The sequence below is a fragment of the Thermobia domestica genome, chromosome 7 (genome assembly GCF_964235325.1).
Source record: "Thermobia domestica chromosome 7, izTheDome1.hap1.1, whole genome shotgun sequence".
NCBI classification, from domain to species: domain Eukaryota; kingdom Metazoa; phylum Arthropoda; class Insecta; order Zygentoma; family Lepismatidae; genus Thermobia; species Thermobia domestica.
In genome coordinates, this window is record NC_137460.1 from 202,596,759 (window position 1) to 202,615,828 (window position 19,070).

Below are 19,070 nucleotides of genomic sequence, written 5' to 3' on the forward strand. Positions count from 1 at the left end.
GGTGTTGTTATAAAGATGGAGAACGAAAATATTTTACCGTTCTTTTTTCTTTAAAGCTGAGGATGAAGGTGGACAGAATTTAAAAGTAAAGTGTCAGAAGTTCCCACGCGGGAAATATTTTATCAACATCTAGGGTGCCATAATTAACGATATACAGTAAGGGATTAATATGAATCTGACTGATGAGCAGACGTACTTCACTACTAGAAAATATTTTGTTGATGGTATGTAATATTCGCGTTCTTTCAGATCAGTTTGCCTATTCTAGAGTCCCGTTGATTATATAGTTTGGAACAATTAGCTTTAATAAGCATGTATCGATTTTAGAATTACTAGCAAATTTTGATTCACCTCCAGTTTGTGTGTTCTCATGTTATTAGTTGTAGTGTAATGCTTCTTTATATTCTGTATTTTTAATTTCACATAACAACATTGTTATTATATAATTAGTTTAGCAGAATAATAATAAGCAACCATTTTTTCTAACACATAGAGATGGGCACGAGTCGAGCTAAAACTTGACTCGAATTCAAGTGGAGTTTTGAGTTGAGTCAAAGGTAATTCTCTTGAGTCGAGTTCCTAGCCGATTCACTGTTTTTGACATCAAGCTTAATAAATGGCTCGGTCGTTCAGCTTGTTTTAACTCGTTTTGAAATCATGGCCTGATTATACTGGAAAGCAAAAGCTATGAGAAATACAGTATAAGCAGTAATATGGAATACTTTTAGTGTTGCCGACGAGAGGAGACACTGTTCGCATCTCGTCTCGTCTCGACAACGAGACCTCAAGAAATTTTTATAACGAGCTTAGTTCGGCTCGGTTCAACTGAGCTGAGGGCCCTAGCCGCCTCGGTTGGATGAACTGTTGGCTCGGCTCACTTCTCGGTTCGGCTCGATAGTGAATGAGCTGTGAGCCGAGCTGCTTGAGTCATTGATAATTCTAAACCCGGGCCGAGCAGTTTTGAACATATTTGGCCAGCGCACTATAACTTTTAACAATGTTTGGCTCGAGCCCGAGTACTCAACCCAGACCCTAAACCCAAATTCAGAAGCTCATGAACAATGTCCTTGACTCTTAAACTTTACGTCTACCGAGGTTGATAATCAACTAGTTTTTTTATATTCAGATACAAACCGCATACCTTTCATGTTTATACACAGTGTTGTTATCATTAATAATAATTTCTAGCAGTAGTAGTATCGTTGATAAAATTATATTGTCTGTGTAGGAAACTTGAAAAGAGTACTTAAACTACACACAGGATTTGGCTTGACTCGACGTGAAACTCGATCCGAATTAGAGTCGAGTTGGATGAAATTTTTCGAGCCGAGTTCTCGAGTCGAGTTCAAAGAAAACTCGCTCGTGCCCATCCCTACGAGTAAACAGTATGGCATTTTAGTCAGTGTTACATTATATAAAAATGTTCATATAGCTATCAAGTAAGATTTTTTTTTTTTTTTTTTGCATCCACATAAAGCTCTTCAGAACGTGGAATAATAATAATAATAATAATAATAATAATAATAAGAATAAGAATAAGAATAAGAATAGTGGTAGTAGAAAAATTAAAGTAATAAGATTTTTCTCACATATTCAAAGTTTCGAACCTAAAAGTAACGCGTTACTTTCGAAGTAGGTAACAGTTACTTTTTGGGGCAATTAACGCGTTACATCTTAAGGGAAAGTAAAGTAACTTGTAACGCGTTAATTTTTTACAAGTAACTTACACAACACTGGATTTAAATCATTTGATTTTTTAAAATAAAAATCGTTGATTTAAATCAAATTCCGAAATAAATTAATTTAAATGACAGTAAGTAAAACAACCGCTATAAAGTATTAATTAAACCGTTATAAAGTATAAAGTATTAATTTAAAGTGACAGTAAGTAAAATAACCGGAATAGAAGTAGAAACCGCTATGAAGAAAGTAAAGAAACACAAATCTCCGAGTGTAGATGAAATTCCGGCTGAGTTAATTTTAGCTGGAGGCGAAAAATTGTGGAATAAGATACACAAACTCATTCTCCTTATCTGCAACAAGGGAGAATTGCCACAAGAGTGGAAAGAATCAATCATTGTTCCAATTCACAAGAAAGGCAACAAAACTGACTGTAATAATTATCGAGGCATTTCTCTTCTGTCAACATCCTATAAAATCCTTTCAAATATTCTATTAGCAAGACTGACCCCATACGCAGATGAAATTATTGGAGATTATCAGTGCGGATTTAGACGAAATCAATCAACTATCGACCAGATATTTACCATTCGCCAAATATTCGAAAAAAAAAAGTGGGAATACAATACCCCGATACATCAAATATTTATTGATTTTAGAAAGGCGTACGACTCGGTTAGGAGAGAAACATTATACAACGTTCTTACAGAACTTGGAATACCGAGAAAGCTAATTAGATTAATTAAGATATGTTTAAATGAATCCCAAAGTAAAGTCCGGGTAGGAAAATTTTTGTCCACGAGCTTTCACGTCGAAAATGGCCTGAAACAAGGAGATGCGTTGTTGCCATTATTATTTAACTTTGTTCTTGAATACGCTATAAGGAAAATCAAAGATAGCAACCAGGGCCTAGGTTATCGCATATGCTGATAATGTAAATTTAATAGGTGATAATAGGAGAACAATAGGAAGAAATGCAGAGATCTTATTAAACGCTTGCAGGGACATGGGTTTAGAAGTAAATACATGGAAGTGCGTCGGGAACGTAATACAGCAAATTATGGATGCGTTAAAATATTAAATAATACTTTTGATAAAGTGGATAGTTTCAAATATCTAGGATCAATATTAAGAGTTGGGGCCGCGGTGGCTCAGTGGTAGAGCGTTCACCTCTGGTGCTTGGGGTCCCGGATTCAAACCCTGCTCCTGCCAAGTGAACTTTGTGGTGGACAAACACCGTGTGCGTGGGTTTGCTCGGGGTTCTCCCGTTTCCTCCCACTTTTTTCATTCCACCATTTCATTCCTCTCTCATCATCACCGTCTCCTTTAGCCTAACCGGCACAAACGTGAGACGTACAACTTAAAGATTTCATTTCATTTTTCAATATTAACAGAGGAAAATCATATTCACGAAGAAATTAAATGTTGACTAAAAGCAGGGAATTCGTGTTACTATTCGGTTCAAAATCTCTTGTCGTCGCGAATTCTGTTGAGGAATCTGAAGCTTAAAATATACAAAACGATAATCATGCCTGTTGCTCTGTATGGTTGCGAAACATGGTCGCTTAGTCTGAGGGAAGAACATAGACTGAAAGTAGTTGAGAACAAGGTCCTGAGACGAATATTCGGACCCAAGAGGAACGGGAATGGGGAATGGCGGAAACTTCATAACGAGGAACTAGATAATTTATACGGTTTACCCAACATTGTTAGGGTCATCAAGTCTAAGAGGCATAGATGAGCGGGTCATGTAGCTAGAATGGAAGAAAGTAGAAACGCTTTCAAAGTCTTGACTGGAAGACCAATCGAAAAACGACCATTAGGAAGATCTAGGCGCAGATGTAAGGACAATATTAAGATGAATCTCGCAGAGATTGGAATACAAAATAGAAACTGGAGGCAGTTAGCTAATGAAAGAATTCAGTGGAGAGCTCTTGTGAACGCGGCATTGAACCTCCGGGTTCCATAGGCCATAGAGTTAGTTAGTTAGTTAGTAAAATGCTGTTTCTGTTCTGTTATTTCGATTATGGAAGATAATAATCATAAGACAATGAGACTCAAATGTACGTACAGCACAGTATGAAAGCGAGTGTCATCCAGAGGATGATTAGGAAATATCCTGTTTTGAACGGGTAACGGGAGCAATCTTGCTTTCTTGTCTTCAGAAGATAGGTTTGCAGATCGTTAACTATTCCACCGAGGAAATCACCATTCGGCATTTAAAACGAAAATTCTTTTGTGTGCGTGTATGTTTGTTCCCAGATAGTAGGGGTGTATTTAGAGGGGTCCGATCCCCCTCCGAAACTTAAATTTGTTTTAGATTTTATAACTCTAGGCGAAATTTATGTATTTTATATGTATTTCGTGCTACAAGCTAGTTCCGATTTTTTAAAAATATGCCCCTGCCAAATATCAGTAACTTCTGTGAAAAAAAAAGTGTCATGTTGTTATACCCTGGCCGGCGAACGATGATTTCTGACAGTTCAGCTCACGAGGACGACTGAAGAGTGCGGTGTTGCCATGTGCTTCTCGCGCAAGGGGAGAATCGTCTGCTTCCTCGTTGAGGGTTAGAGGAGGTGAGTGAAAGTTTGGCAATGTGCGGTGGTCACCATGGAGACGCGACAGATTCTGAGCCTAAGGTTGGCTGCCCTGCTGTCTTCTGCTCGCTCGCCGTGGCCTTGTGCAAAGCTCTCAGAAATCATCGTTCACCGGCCAGGGTATAATCGTTGCTGCACTTTTTCCTTGATTCTTAAGAAACATTGTTTGGGATTAAAATAGGTTAACGATTGTGAATTAATTCAAAATTCAACCCCATTACTTTCACTTAAATAGCATAATTAACATTTAATACTAATTCCTAATGTTTTTTCTTCAGTTCACGACTTGTATGTATTATAAGAAAAGAAAGATTTGATTTAAATTTTAAAAAATCGATTTAAATTTAAAAATCAACAAAAATGATTCTTTTTTTAAATCCTGATTCCAAGTTTGTATGTTGACTTCTGTATTTTAGTCGTTGTTATGACGACGAATCGAGATTGTTTTCGGTTGCTAAGATATAGTGCGGTATCTATGTACTTGTTTATTTAATATAATGATGATATAACGAACTACAACGCCGGAATACAAGTATTTGCTGTTGTGTATAAGACAAATATTTATAATCTATTGGATACTTAAGCTACGCCACTCAGTGAGTAATTATTTATGCGTAGAATAGTATGAATATTAATCATTCCAAGAGTGAAATTAACGAACTGTGGCAATATAAGGTGGTAGATAGAATAAATATAAGGTAAATAGAGTATTTTAAAAATAGGGGGAAAAAGTGGGAATGAACTTCTCATCTTTGATATGTATTTGTTGGTAAGTTGTGTCATTTTTGCCAGTTGTCAAGTTAAATCGGGAGTTCGTAGAAGATAATCAGTAATCCAGTTTCCATTCCATAACATCTTTTCTAAAGGAGTTATGCAATAATGCTACTATCAGTGATTATTATATGTGATGTTTTTCTTTCCTGATGTTATTCTTTTTTGTTGTGATGTCTTGATGTTATTAATTAATGTTATTTGATATATCGTGCTGTATCTTATCCATAGATCATATCTGGTAGTAACAAAATGTTTTCCTCATATTATTTCTTGCATCCGGAATTTTTATTAATACGAGGGTCATCCGAAAAATAAAGACCGTTTAGTTATATAAAATGAAAAGCACAATATTTATTGGAAAAAACAATTCTGTCACATATCTGAAGCTTCCCTCATTTCTCTACACAATCACCATCTTCATTTAAACATTTGTCGTATCTGTTCACCAGCTTTAGAATTCCCATTTTATACTCTTCTGCCGCCAGTTCATTAAGCCAGGTGGTCATTACATTCAAACAAAAGGCCTCTCGAGCTTTTCGGCCGCACACCTCACTCCTCTTTCTTTCTTCAAGATCAACTGGCTTTCGCAACAACTGTGCTCATAATGCCGTGATTGGAGGTTGCAAGAAGTCACCGTTGTGCACCTGGGCGGTCAAAATAAACTTCGTGATTCAAAATCCCGCCGACTGTGAAGTAAGGACTATTATTTGATTTCTGAATACTCAAAAGGTAAAACTGGCAGAAATTTACTCAACTGAAAGCAATGTATAGTGATAATGTAAGAAGAGAAAGAAATTGGAGAAAATGTGAAATGCTGAACAATGGACGAACGAATGTGCACGATGAAACTCGACTTGGACTCCCATCACTCATCACAGAAGACGTGAAGACTGCAGTGGACAACAGAATCTTGCAAGACCGGCACATAATTCTCGACGAATTGCACATTCCATACTTTTTTCGTTCTTTGCTTTGTGAATTTGTGTTGCAACATCTCGGCTACAACAAAGTTCGTGCACAATAGGTTCCGCGACAACTGAGAGACCAACACAAAACTCAGTGAATGGGCCAGCTGAGCGTTTACATTCTTGACACAATATCACACAGATGGAGACACCTTTCTTGATCGGGTTGTGACTGGTGATGAGACCTGGGTGTCTCACATTACCCCAAAGAGCAAGTGCCAATCATCACTTGAGTGGCATCATTCGCCATCACACACACACAACGAGAAAATTCGGATTCTGTCAACACGAAAGATCATGGCAGCCGTCTTTTGGGATCGTAAAGGTGTTGTTCTGATTGATTACATACCAAAAGGTACTACGATCAATGCAAATCGTTATTGTAAGACTCTTAAGAAAACTACGCCGAGCCATTCAAAACAGAAGGCAAGGAATGCTTTCTGGAGGAATTGTGTTTCTTTACGACAATGTACGCCCTCACTCTGCTGCTGCAACTCAAGAATTGCTGGATCAATTCGGATGGAAATGTTTTGATTATCCACCCTATAGTCCAGACCTTGCTCCTAGCGATTTCCACTTTTTCCCTAAGCTGGAAGAGTTTCTGGACGGTAAACGTTTTGGAACTGCAGAAAAGTATAACATGGGAATCCTGAAGCTCATGAACAGATACAACAAATGTTTAAATGAAGGTGGTGATTATGTAGAGCAGTGAGGGAAGCTTCAGGTATGTAACAGAATTGTTTTTTTCCAACAAACTGGAATTTATCCCTCTTACGAAAGTTGTACGTGTAGTACACTCGTAGTAACTTTATTTTTTATTTTTTCATTTTACACTTAATCAAAGGTGCAGTATATGGTGGTATTGATACGGTGCTTCTTCAACACTTAGCACAAAATAAAGACGACCAGAAATAATTTTAGAAAAGGAAGATAAATAACTGCTTCATGTGAGAGCACTGAAATTGGACTTTCCTGGAGACCGCCCGGCGTGAGAATTTTTCTTTGTTATTGTATCTTTGTTCTGTGTCTAGTACTAACATCCATAAGAATTTGTTTAAATGATTACAGAATTTAAACGCTGAGTTCAGTTTCAGTCAAAAACAAAATTGTACTAGAACATTTTGAACATTTTCCGTTTCTTTTGTTTCGCAGACTATGGTGTGTAAATGAAAGGAAAAGTTACATGAGGCGGACTTTGTCGTTCCTTGGTCGCATGGCGAGTCTTACTTCATTCACTGCCAGATATTTGACGGAAGGCCTTCACAAGTGCTGCCATCGCGTTGACATTAAAGAGTATAAAAGAGCTGTTTTTGGAGACTACGTAGAACCTCCTGTCAAAGCTTATTGCGAAGACTTTGGACTTACATTAGACGGTCCGCTTCAGATAATACCAGTGCCACCTATGAGCAGAAAAGTTTATGAAAGTCTGCCGAGACCTTCACACAGACTAGAAATTGTCGATCTATGGGAAGACGAGGATGAAACTCAGTTCGATGTAGAATTAGCAGGTAAGAGTGAAAGTGATGTTCGGACGGCAGGTGCTCAAGTGAAAGATAGAAAAGAAGTCCCGATGGATGTTGTAGAAGAAGGTACGAGTGGCGTTTCGAATAAAGAATCAGGAGGTAAGGACGGAACAAGTGATCCGGAGAAACCATCTATTGTCAATTATCGTACTGTGTTAAAGGAATGCGACGATTATTACTTCAGATGGACGAAGTCAGACGAAGTTAACGAAAAGGATATTGTGGTGAAGAGATTGGAAGAAAAGGAAGATTGTTATTTTTGCAAGAAATATGTTTCCGTTTCAGGTTTTACAATAGTAGATAAGAGACAGTTTATTTGGGACCAGTTCGAAGAGATTTCAAGACTCATTGCATGTAAGGTAAAATCTATGATTATTTTTCTTGTTTACTTTTTAAATATACCCTCACTAAGTTTTTCAATATGATACTGGTAAGACGACAATGCATAGTATGGCTAATAAGTTATAGCCTAAAATGATCATTAACTTTGTGGGTCACGATGGCTCAGTGGTATAGAGCGTTCACCTCTGGTGGTTGGGGTCTAGGGTTCAAACCCTCCCCTCGCCAAGTGAACTTTTTGGTGGACAAACGCCGTGTGCGTGGGTTTCCTCGGGGTTCTCCCGTTTCCACCCACTTTCTTCATTCATTACTCATCATTACCGTCTCCTTTAGCCTAACCGGCATAGGCGTGGGACGTAAAACTCAAAAATTTCATTTTGATCATTAACTTTTACATTTTAATTTTTGTTTAAATAAAATATTGTCCAAGTAGAAAACATATTAGGCGATAGGTCACATCAAACTGCTTCAGAATAGATTCTTATGTGTAGTTTGTAAATCGAACGTTTGTGGGACTAAAAAGAATGTCGTTCGTTACCAATAATAATTGTGTTTTTATTTTGCTGGAAGGAATAGTTATTTATTCATGTACTGTATATGTATGAAGGTTGGGGTACTGTAGTGATTAGAGCTTTGAACTCATGTTCGTGTGGTCTCAGATTCGTGCTCGGCCGGTGCACCCCAATTTTTGGCGTCCATCCAGCGCCATGAGGCAAACGTGACTGCCACTAGATCCAGAAAGCTCCCAATATATCTGTTAGAGACATGGTATGTCGCAACTCGCTAACCATGTGTTCGTTGCTAGACTACAGGTCTATAATTGAATAATAATGGAAATCTGTAATAATAGTGGAAACTAGCTGATTACATGAAAATTCCGGATTATCACAAAATTAGACTAAGTAGTGCATTTTAACCACTCGGAGTTTTTAAAAACAGAAAAATAATTGGCGTAATTATAATAGATTCATTTCTGAATAACTACTGCAAAGTTAACACTGTAAATATTGTAAGAACGCGGACTGTGAAAGAAGTGATGTAAATGTTTGGTGTAAGTGTTTAATAGTTGAGTTTAGAAATAATAATGATAATAATAGACAGAAAGTGGGTAAACTATTTTATCAAAGGACGTTATTTAGATCTGTTGTTATAGTCCATAAGCTATGTATTTACCAACCGGATGGGGCTTATTTCTCGTTCTACCTTTGCTTGAGTTCTTCCCAGAGGTTCACTAATCCCCAATACTTCATTTGCTGTTCTTATTTTTATTTAAAAAAAAAAAATCCTGAGTAAGTTTTAAAAATGACTACTTAGAGGGTCTTTTCACTTCAGAAACATAGTATTTTCTTTTCTGTTACCGATTGGAGTTGTTTAAATACTACAAGTGTCTCCAAATCTTCCTTTCAGAATCTTTATTGACAGGAGGGAAGACAGAGTCTTATTGTGTATTTTTTCCTTCTCCCAGCTTCAATTTTGCACTGGTAAGCGGTGAGCATTGGTGCCTAAATTATAACAACTCTTTTGTTTCTCACTCCGAAGGACTATATTCAGGATTTCTTATAGCTATGGGATTCTTACAATTATCAGTACAGTTGACAGTGTTAATCCACGTATTCTATCATAGCAATCATTTCTACATCCAACAATTCTTTTACTTCGATTGATAGTAAGTGAGCCTTCAAGAGTTGCCTACGTGATAAGAGATAATTACACCATCTTAACTGTGCTGAGTTTGAGAAAATATGAAGTCTTACGTCCATAGTACCTGTAGGCCCCATTGAGCTTCCTCGATGGGCTACCTTTACTGTTAATAGTGGCGGACATAAGATGAGGTTTCGGAATTTTAACCCCCTTCTCCTCCCTTAAGCAAGATATGCAAAAATAAACATTTGCCATATTAAGATGTATAAAAAAACACCTGGAATTATTAACTTGAAATCCTGAACCCCCCCCCCCTCCTTGACGAACTTCTGCGTACGCAACTGACTTATAATTGTTTCAGTTATTTTGTTGATGACTACTATACAAACACATGTGTACAAATATTCTTTATTTCCCAAACCTTCATGCGTGATTGAAGTTTTCTACGGCGTTGTTAGAAACTTTATATTATAACGTTTACTCCATAAGATGATAATCCTAAGAGAGCAAACATTACATTAGATAGTCGTACATACAAGGGTTAATCAAAAAGTAAGGTGAATTGTTGATTTACAGAAAAGCGTACAGAGATACGTCGTTGAAGCTTTACTATGTTTGAAGTATGGTATCACACTATTATTCGAAGAAGGAACCGTAGTTGTCTAAACATTTATTCCAACGTGGCACCAAATCATCCATGCCCTGTTCAAAGAAATGTGGTTCCAGATTTCCTAACCAGGTACGTGTAACCTGTTGTGCCTCTGTCAGTGTCTGGAAACGCTGCCCACGGAGATGTTGCTTCAGGGGGCCGAACAAATGGTAATCTGACGGGTCTAAATCAGGGCTATACGGAGGGTGATCGAGAATTTCCCACTTGAACCCGCGGAGGTGTGTACGGGTCCGTTCGGCTGTATGTGGACGTGCGTTATGATGCAGTAACAACACGCCCTCTCGGAGTGCCCCCCGCCGTTTCTGCCGTATGGCTGCTTTCAGCCTGTCCAGGGTTTGGCAGTAGGTGTCTGCATTAATGGTCGTACCCTTTTCCAGAAATTCAACATGAATAACACCGAGACGGTCCCAAAAGACAGTAGCCATTGTTTTCTGGGCAGATGCTATTGTCTTGCATTTCTTGGCCTGTGGTGACGATGGATGTTTCCATGTCATGCTCTGACGTTTGGATTCAGGTGTCCATAGAGGTATCGGAGTTTCATCGCCCGTTATGATGCGATGAAGGAATGAATTTCCTTCGTCGGCATAACGTGTGAGGTGGCTCAGGGAAATGCCCATTCGCTGGTTTTTGTGTTCGTTACTCAGAAGCTTGGGTACCCAGCGCGCGCACACTTTTATGAAGCCCAGTTGGTCATGGACGATACCGCTTACGGAACCATAAGAGATATTCAATTCATTGGCAATGCCCTGCAACCGCACTCTTCTGTCTTCACGAATCATGGCATCGACGACAGCCACATTCGTGTCGGTGATGGACGTTGATGGTCTGCCACTTCTGCCATCATCTGTGACAGTACTCCTACCACTTGCAAATGCGTTACACCACACGTACACTTGTTTCAGCGACATAACACTATCTCCGTAGACCTGCACCAATTCTCGATGAATATCACATGGTTTTGTTCCCTTGGCCCAGAAAAAACGAATGACACCGCGCACTTCCTCCTTGGTGTAATGTTTCAGTCGTTGCGCCATCTTTGAGTTGCTCTCAGCACCAGACGGGTGGACATAGAATGTTGTACAAGCCGTCACACTTCTATTACCAGATTACCTGTAACATGGAGAAGAATTAATTAGCTACACACAATACTATGGGTTTGACAGGCAATTTCACCTTACTTTTTGATTTATCCTTGTAGAATGTTTTGCCCGAGCGTTGACGATGAAACGAGCTCCTTTAAACGCCAACTACACATAAGCAAAGATTCCAAATACAACTTTAAATATGCTTATGCACCAAAGATCCAGCATCATATTTTTCGAAAGATAATAAACACCACAAACAACAAGTAAGAATTATTTTCAGTACCATGTACATAAATTGATTACCACGAGGCTTGAGGACATAACATGCAAATCACAATCAATACGCACAAATGGACTTAAAATTTTAATAATTAACCATACTTACATTACCTTATATTAGGTATTGAATATTACACTAAAATTGGGTATCGATGCCTTTTTATATATTGTAATATAAACCGATAGGCGAATGTTGAATTACATTAGTATATGATTATGTTTTGTAGCAAGGTATTTGAGATGTTACATTTTTCTTGTCTCGGCGCCAAGTAAAGTTGCCTACCGCCAAATCTCTTTAGTTCTCGCTGTTCGCGTGAGTTTCTCGTGCTGGATGACGTAAGAGCGGACAGAGCTGTGATTGGCTAAAGAAGCACTAGCCAAGGTCAAGTCAGTCGTCTGCATCCTCTGAGCGCGAAAACGCACACAGAGAAACGTAGTCTGCTTGCAAGTGACAATCCTTTTAAAATAAAAGAAAATTAAACTGCTTGAGCCGCATACAGCCAAAATAATGTCCAAATGAGCTTATGACAATATTTGTTTTACATTTTTGTTGTGTTACCTACAGAGAACAGTATTCAAAATTCTTCTCAAATATTACAAATATTAATAATAATAATAATAATAATAATAATAATAATAATAATAATAATAATAATAATAATAATAATAATAATAAAGGGGCATAAACTATACCTTTCCAGTCCGGATGGTACTTCTAGGTCCATCGAAAACAATTAGCTGTCTCGTACTAAACAGTCTCACTCATTGCAAAACTTAACAATGCATACCCACTACGGAGAGTGTAGACAAAAGTAAAATATCTCTGACCACGTACCATTTATTACAGTACCTAGCACACCTTTCAAATGCTTGGCGGGAAAAATTCTTCTACATCGTGTTTCCACCTGTTGCAAAGCGACAAAAAAATTGTACCACGAAGTACCTTTCGAACATAACCTCTTTAATGTGATACTTCAAAGTGCCGCTCGTACATGTATATATATAGTACTCATATTTGTAGTTAGTTAACCATGTGTTAACAAATTAATGGAATTTAGAAACAAATTATATGGACCTTCTACATTCATTTAGTACACTAAACTTGGTCACACAAAGGTCGTTTAGTATCCATAGTGATGATTTCGAAATGAACCTACTTCTGGAAATTGCAGGACGCCACCGTTGATGATACTCTATTTGATGGCATTGCATTCTAACCATCGCCCGTCACCGCACCTTCCATTGGACGTGGCTAATAAGCACTGGCAATCATTTCTCTTCACACATTCACAGGCCGTCCGCTGCGCAAAGCCCTGTTTGAGGAGACGGACGATGCAATAGTCTATCGGCAAAATGTTCAGAGAGATTTCTCTGTGATCTGGATGAAGGGATGCCAGTTTCTGCTGCTTTTTCTTGAAGAAAGTGGATATTCGAATGAGAAGTTGCCATAACCGGTTTCAATTATAAAAACCTCTACTGAAATTTATTCGTCCTTTGAAATGTTACAGGCCAACGCTTCGACCGTGGTCTACTAGTCGGCCGGCAAGTCGTCAGAGGTGTTCTGTGTCATACTCTCTGTATCGATCATTGTTTTATTGCATGATGGCCTCTAGCGGGCTGAGGAACAGATAAGTGAACCGCCAGTGATTTCTGAAATGATAAGTACCGCTAACTCAATAAAGGTTTTGCCCACCTCTTACAGGTGAAATGAAATTTATAAGAAGTGTCCAACTTTTACATGTTCTGGTTTCGAACCGATTTATATTTTAAACGAAATTTTGCGTGCAGACAAAGTTTAATTCAGTTACATTATTTATTGGCGTACACACATTCCTTGCACTGATTTAAATATATCGTTTCTTTCATTGCTTTTCTTTTTCAGAAAGATCCTCGTCCGTATATGGGTATTGTGGCTACCATTGCTTATTTTATATCTCATGTCAAACGTGCTATTGGATTTCCCCATTATAGGTAAGATTTTTTTTTTTTTTTTTTTTTTTTTAAAGAAAAGCTTGGAAGTATTTTAATGGTGAGTGAATAAAATAGCAGATAATGAAGTCAGTTTACTAACGCTGCACTACTTTAGGACTTGGACGAGTGGTGATTCAAATTGGTTCAGTAAAGTGAAATGGCGCCTCTGCAGGAAAAAGCTGTCTATCTTGGAGCTTGCAGAAATAAAATCTGCTGTTCGAGTGCAGTAAAAGTTCAGAACAGTGTACCAGCAGGGTGGCGACAAACTTGGAAAACTGAGAATACACAGAAAACTTGAGATCGGGAATAGTTAGGGAACCCTGCTAAGAATCAAGGAATTTCGATTTGTTAAGAATGAGATTTTAAAAACATTTGAAATGAAAAATTTTAAGATGATCTCAGATGTGATTTAGTGCTTTTTTTTTTTCCTAATTGGCAACTTCAGACTTGGAAACCTATCTGTATTTTCCACTAACGATGCAACAAATTAATGTTCCTTAATTGTGTCCATTATCTTTTACTTTTGTTTGGGCAGGGGAATATCAATATCATATTAGTGAATTAACCATAAAATGCAGTTGGATCAAGGAACCAATGGGAAATTCATTTTTAGCGCACGTATAATTTCTTGTTTGTTCCCACTGTTTTTTCGATTTTATTAGAGTTTGCTGTCCTGCGTTAAGTGAGGGTAGCTTGTCATACAAGGGAAAGGATTTTGGAATTCTGTTACTCGTATTTGAGCTTCTGTGGTTTTAATTTTAATTTATTTCAATTGTAATGTATTTTAATTCGTAAAGAGGTTTATTTAAGGAAGTGCGTATAAGTTTATTATGCATTGGATTAATACTTAGTAGATACCTGCACTACTTTCATCGGACTCTTGATAATGAAATATGGGATATATCTAAGATACCAAGTGTATTTTCTACTTTGTGCTTATAAAATATTTATTGTTATACATTTAAAAGTACATATTTAGTCTTTTCCATCAATAATCATGCCTGTTTCTGCTTCAGAATGGTATTCTGGTTTCTGCTATTCCTTTAACAACTACTTTCATCTTTTGGGAACAGAAAAAAAAATCACATGGGACTATGTCCGGTGAATAAGGAGGGGGTAGTAACACTGTAATGGATTTTTGTGCCAAATACTGCCGAACAGACAATGCAGTATGGGCTAGTGTATTATCGTGATGCAGGATCCAGGTGTCAGCAATCTCTGGACGAACACAACGGACACGTTTTCGAAGTCTTTCGAGAATTTCTATGTAGAAATGTTGATTTACTGTCTGCCCTGGAGGTACCCACTCTTTATGGACAATTCCCCTGGAGTCAGAAAAGCACACAAGCATGCATTTCACCTTGGACTTCGACATGCGGGTTTTCTTTGGTCGTGGCGAATCTTCCGAACACCATTGCGCATTTTGACGTTTCGTTTCGGGTCCATATTGAAAACATCAACTTTCATCGCCAATGATAATTCTGTTCAGTAAATCCGAGTTAGATTCCACTTGGTCCAACAAATCAGCCGCCATAGTCCTTCGGTCATCTTTTTGTTGCTGTGTGAGATTTTTCGGAACTAGTTTGGTACACACTTTTCGCATTTCCAAATTTTCAGTTAATATCAGACGCACTGTTTCTCGATTCATCTTCAGTTCATTTGCAATCATTTTCACGGTTAATCGTCTATCCACTCGCATAAGTTCCTTCACCCTGTCTGTGCTCTCTTCCGTTCGTGTTGTTGTGGGCTGCTCACAGCGGTGTTCATCTTAGATTTTTGTTCTGCCTTCCGCAAACATTTTGTGCCAACGATACACCTGTTCCATTGATAATACTTTACTTCTAAAGGCCTACTGAAGCTTCCGGTACGTTACCGCGGCAGTCTCACCAAGTTTCACACAGAAAAAGATTGCGTAGCTCTGCTCAATCTTACGTGCTTCCATTGTGACTGGGATCCAATACACGACCGCACTCTTCAACCTTTAACTCCACAATGAATAATATTTCTTGAGTGCCACCTGCTGTGCTAGTGAAGCAGGTCCATGGCCACACGCTGGCGGCTGTTTCAGTCTGCAGGGTTGCCAGCATCAGCTGAAAAAAACATTCTCATTACTTTATTGTCGGACCTCGTATTTCAGATTGCGATTTAGAAACATGGTGCATATTGATAGTAACTTAAACACAATTCGGTAGCGTAGTTGGTAGAACGTTCACTCGTGCGTCCTGGATTTTGTGGTAAGTAAACACAGAATAGGCGGGTTTTCTCAGAGTTCTGTTTCTTCCTCTATTCTCATTCCTTTCACTGTTAGATCATCAACTCAATAATTACTATCTCAATTTGCAGGACGTTACGCAATTATTTTCGTCTGTCAGTAAACGTAAGACGCATTAGGAAATTGTGAAACTATGAATTTACACTGGTTTGACTTCTTTCTTCCGTGAAATAATTTTCCTGGGTACGACTTTAGTTTTCTGAGGATTAAGCTATTCTCTCTCCGCTTTAGTTTATTTTCTCGATATTATTCATTGCTGGAAAATAGAATTTTCTAAATATTCAAATGTGCGAAGCTAATAGTTAATTCAAAGTAATAAAAACACTGTTGCACAAAATTCTAAATGAATAAATAGCAATCTGAGTATGAGTGTATACCCTTTATTATTGTGTATTAAGCACGCAATCGTGGTTCATTGTTTACTCATTTTAGTTCAGCACTTTCGTTTTTTATCATAGAGAAACTTAATAATACCTAAACACAAAAACTGGTTTTGTCAAAAAAAAAAAATAAATAAATAATAATAATAATAATAAAAATAAAATAAATAAATAAATAAATAAATAAATAAAATACAAATTGATTAATGCAGAAGATCGAAGCGGGGTGTGTGGTAGAAGAAAAATATTTAATACAATTGTCAACAACAGGTTTTTATTGTTGTATAGAAAAGCGGTCGAGAAGCGGAGAGACGGAGTGCCTGGTGACAGCTTTCTGCTGGCTTAGCGTGGTTGTTCAAGTTGCAGACGCCGGATCGAAAGTGAAGAGGTGTTGTAGTTGTGATGTTGAATGTTCGTTGTATCCAGTGTCCCTCTGCAGATAAGCATACACAGTTTCCATGTACTCCAAGGCCACGTTCAGTCCTTTCTGATTGTTAGATAATTCTTTATCATGAATTGGAGAAGTACCAAGTGAAAAATTTTGCGATCGCTGCAACATTTGCCGGAACATTTTTTCGCTGAGTAACGTAGGAAGGCAAGCGATATCAAGTTACATGAAAGGTAAAAAGCATATGCAGACGCCTTGTCCATTTTAATATTAGGAACATTTACGCCTTTGTGAATTAAAACAAGCCATTACCTTCTGACTTTGAGTGTCATCCAATTTGTACCTCATCTGTACAGGTAAATGGTATTTCTGGTTTCTGGTGATGTTGCTTGCTCAAATGTGGATTCTACGATGCAACTCGTACGAGTTCAGGGATGAAACGAAATAGTTTACAGAGATCCTTAGTAAAAAGAACATTATAAAAGGAGAATTATCATGATATATTCAAAGTATAATGGCATACATCAATGCGAACTGCTGCTAAAGATTTGAAAGTATCACTTACGTTCCCAGACATTGAGATTGCCTGAAAAATGCAGCTTCAGCGTGACAAAATAGCATACACTTTAGTTTGGGGTTATCACCATCCTTTAGAAATAAATTAATTCAGATGTTGAAGGAGGCATAAATGTGCGATTCTGGAGTAAAAAGGCCAATATGCACGCCTTATTTGACATTGGCGTTTTTAGAAAATTGTACAGCTTCTGACCTTTTAATCACTTTTAAAGAGACGCTTTCACCCTTCAGATTCAACAAGATGATTCTGATTTCAATGGATAACCATAATGTAAACTTTAGATTTCTGCATACCTTCAAGCCAGATATCAAGAGACGGTGCAAAATGATACTGTCATACTTGATATAAAAAGCTGTGCGTTACTTACTTTGCGTGGAACACTTAAGGCTGCAGTTGAGGTTACAAAATGGAGAGTCGTTGAATTTCTTAAGAGCTGAGCATAACTTATTTACAGATAGTACAGCACACCTGTAAAGACTCAGAAAAGTTTCCGGTGAAGTTTTGCTCTGTGTTGTGTTGAAAATAGTATTGTTGTCCAGCGAGCCGTTACATTTGTTCGTATATTCTGTTGTATATTAAGTGTGGCAGAATTAGGAAGAATAAAAAAATTCCGAGCTCTTCGAGCTACCAGATCGTGTCAGGTATGTATGAAGATAAAATGCTTATCCTAAACTTACATTTCTAAGTCACTTGGTTCAGAAGTAGAACCTTTCCTTGCTGAATTTCAAACTGACTCTCCTCTCAGTGAACTTTATAACAACACTTTATCGGGCGTGATTAATAATAATAATAATAATAAAAAGGATGATGATTCAATGTAAATTTGTAAAACCAGAAGTTTCAGTTCTTCGAGTTAATGTATATGAATTGATGTGGCAAATGAAGAAAATCTTCCTGTGAAAAAGATTGCCATTGGTTTTGATATACACATTACCTTTAAAAAATGTCAACCAATAACGATTTGGACATTTGTGGACTTCCGCTGAAATTGCAGAAATTATCTATGGAAATTTATTCTTAAACTTCTGGAGAACTCACCTTTAAATTTAAATTGACTGGAGCTCTTTCGTGTTTGAATCTTAAATGTTTCTGCAGGGTCTGATGTTGGAGTGAATCGCATTAAGTCTTTTTTTTTTTTTTTTGTAAACTAGTTGAAAGTAATTAGTTTATTGGCAACAAGGCAAGTAGAGTTGTGAGGCAGTTCTAAGAGTTTAGTTCAAATCCAAATTGTAAAACAATCATGGATCAGTATTCTTAGTATTTGGATTACTTTTGGCTAAAAAACTTGGATATTTCAGAGGAAAATGATTCAAAGATGTTTTAAAAATGGTCTTGATTCTCTCTTGTGAAAATTCAAATCTAGAAAGAGGATTTTCAAAATGCGCAATGTGTAGCAGATAATTTAAAGGAACAAACTTTAGTAGTACTCAGACTTGTATATGATACAGTAGTATTTTTGGATGACCTTGAGAAACTATTCATAAGGAAGTCCAGGATTCATTATGTACGAAATTTTCGTACTTGTTTTGCAGAAGCAACGACGAGAGGAAGAGAAAAAGAAACAAAAGGAAACTGAAGACAGAAAAATAAAGATCACTCTAACGAGCTTGAATCTAAGGAGACTAATATAATGGAAAATATATATTGATGAGAAAATGAAACGTTTGGAAAAGTGAAATGAATTACATAAGATATGTTGCAGTCAGTTTTATGAACACACGTCCACCTTTTTTCGATGAGTGCTTCAATGTGACTATTTCCTTTCATATGTGTCGAAACTTTCATCATGTGACTAAAGTTGCAGATTCAAGTTTCAGAGATGATGTTCAATTTCTTGCTTTGCGTAGGAAGTTTTAGTAGGTAAGTGTTCTATAATATCAATAAAATACGTCGTATTTGTTTCTATTTTATTAATTTTTCTAGTTGATC

General features: G+C 37.4%; 1 protein-coding gene across 5 annotated transcripts in view; it reads left to right on the forward strand.

Annotated features, from left to right (window-relative positions):
* Positions 1 to 19,070, forward strand: part of LOC145690665 (uncharacterized) — a 120,843-nt gene that overhangs the window by 62,685 nt on the left and 39,088 nt on the right. For 4 of the 5 annotated variants that reach the window (XM_081765785.1, XM_081765786.1, XM_081765787.1 and 1 more), the window contains 2 exons: positions 7,169 to 7,898; positions 13,436 to 13,524. In XM_081765785.1, the coding sequence (XP_081621911.1) occupies positions 7,169 to 7,898; positions 13,436 to 13,524 (819 nt within the window). The remainder of the gene's footprint in view (positions 1 to 7,168; positions 7,899 to 13,435; positions 13,525 to 19,070) is intronic. The other variant, XM_081765788.1, reaches the window with a different exon arrangement.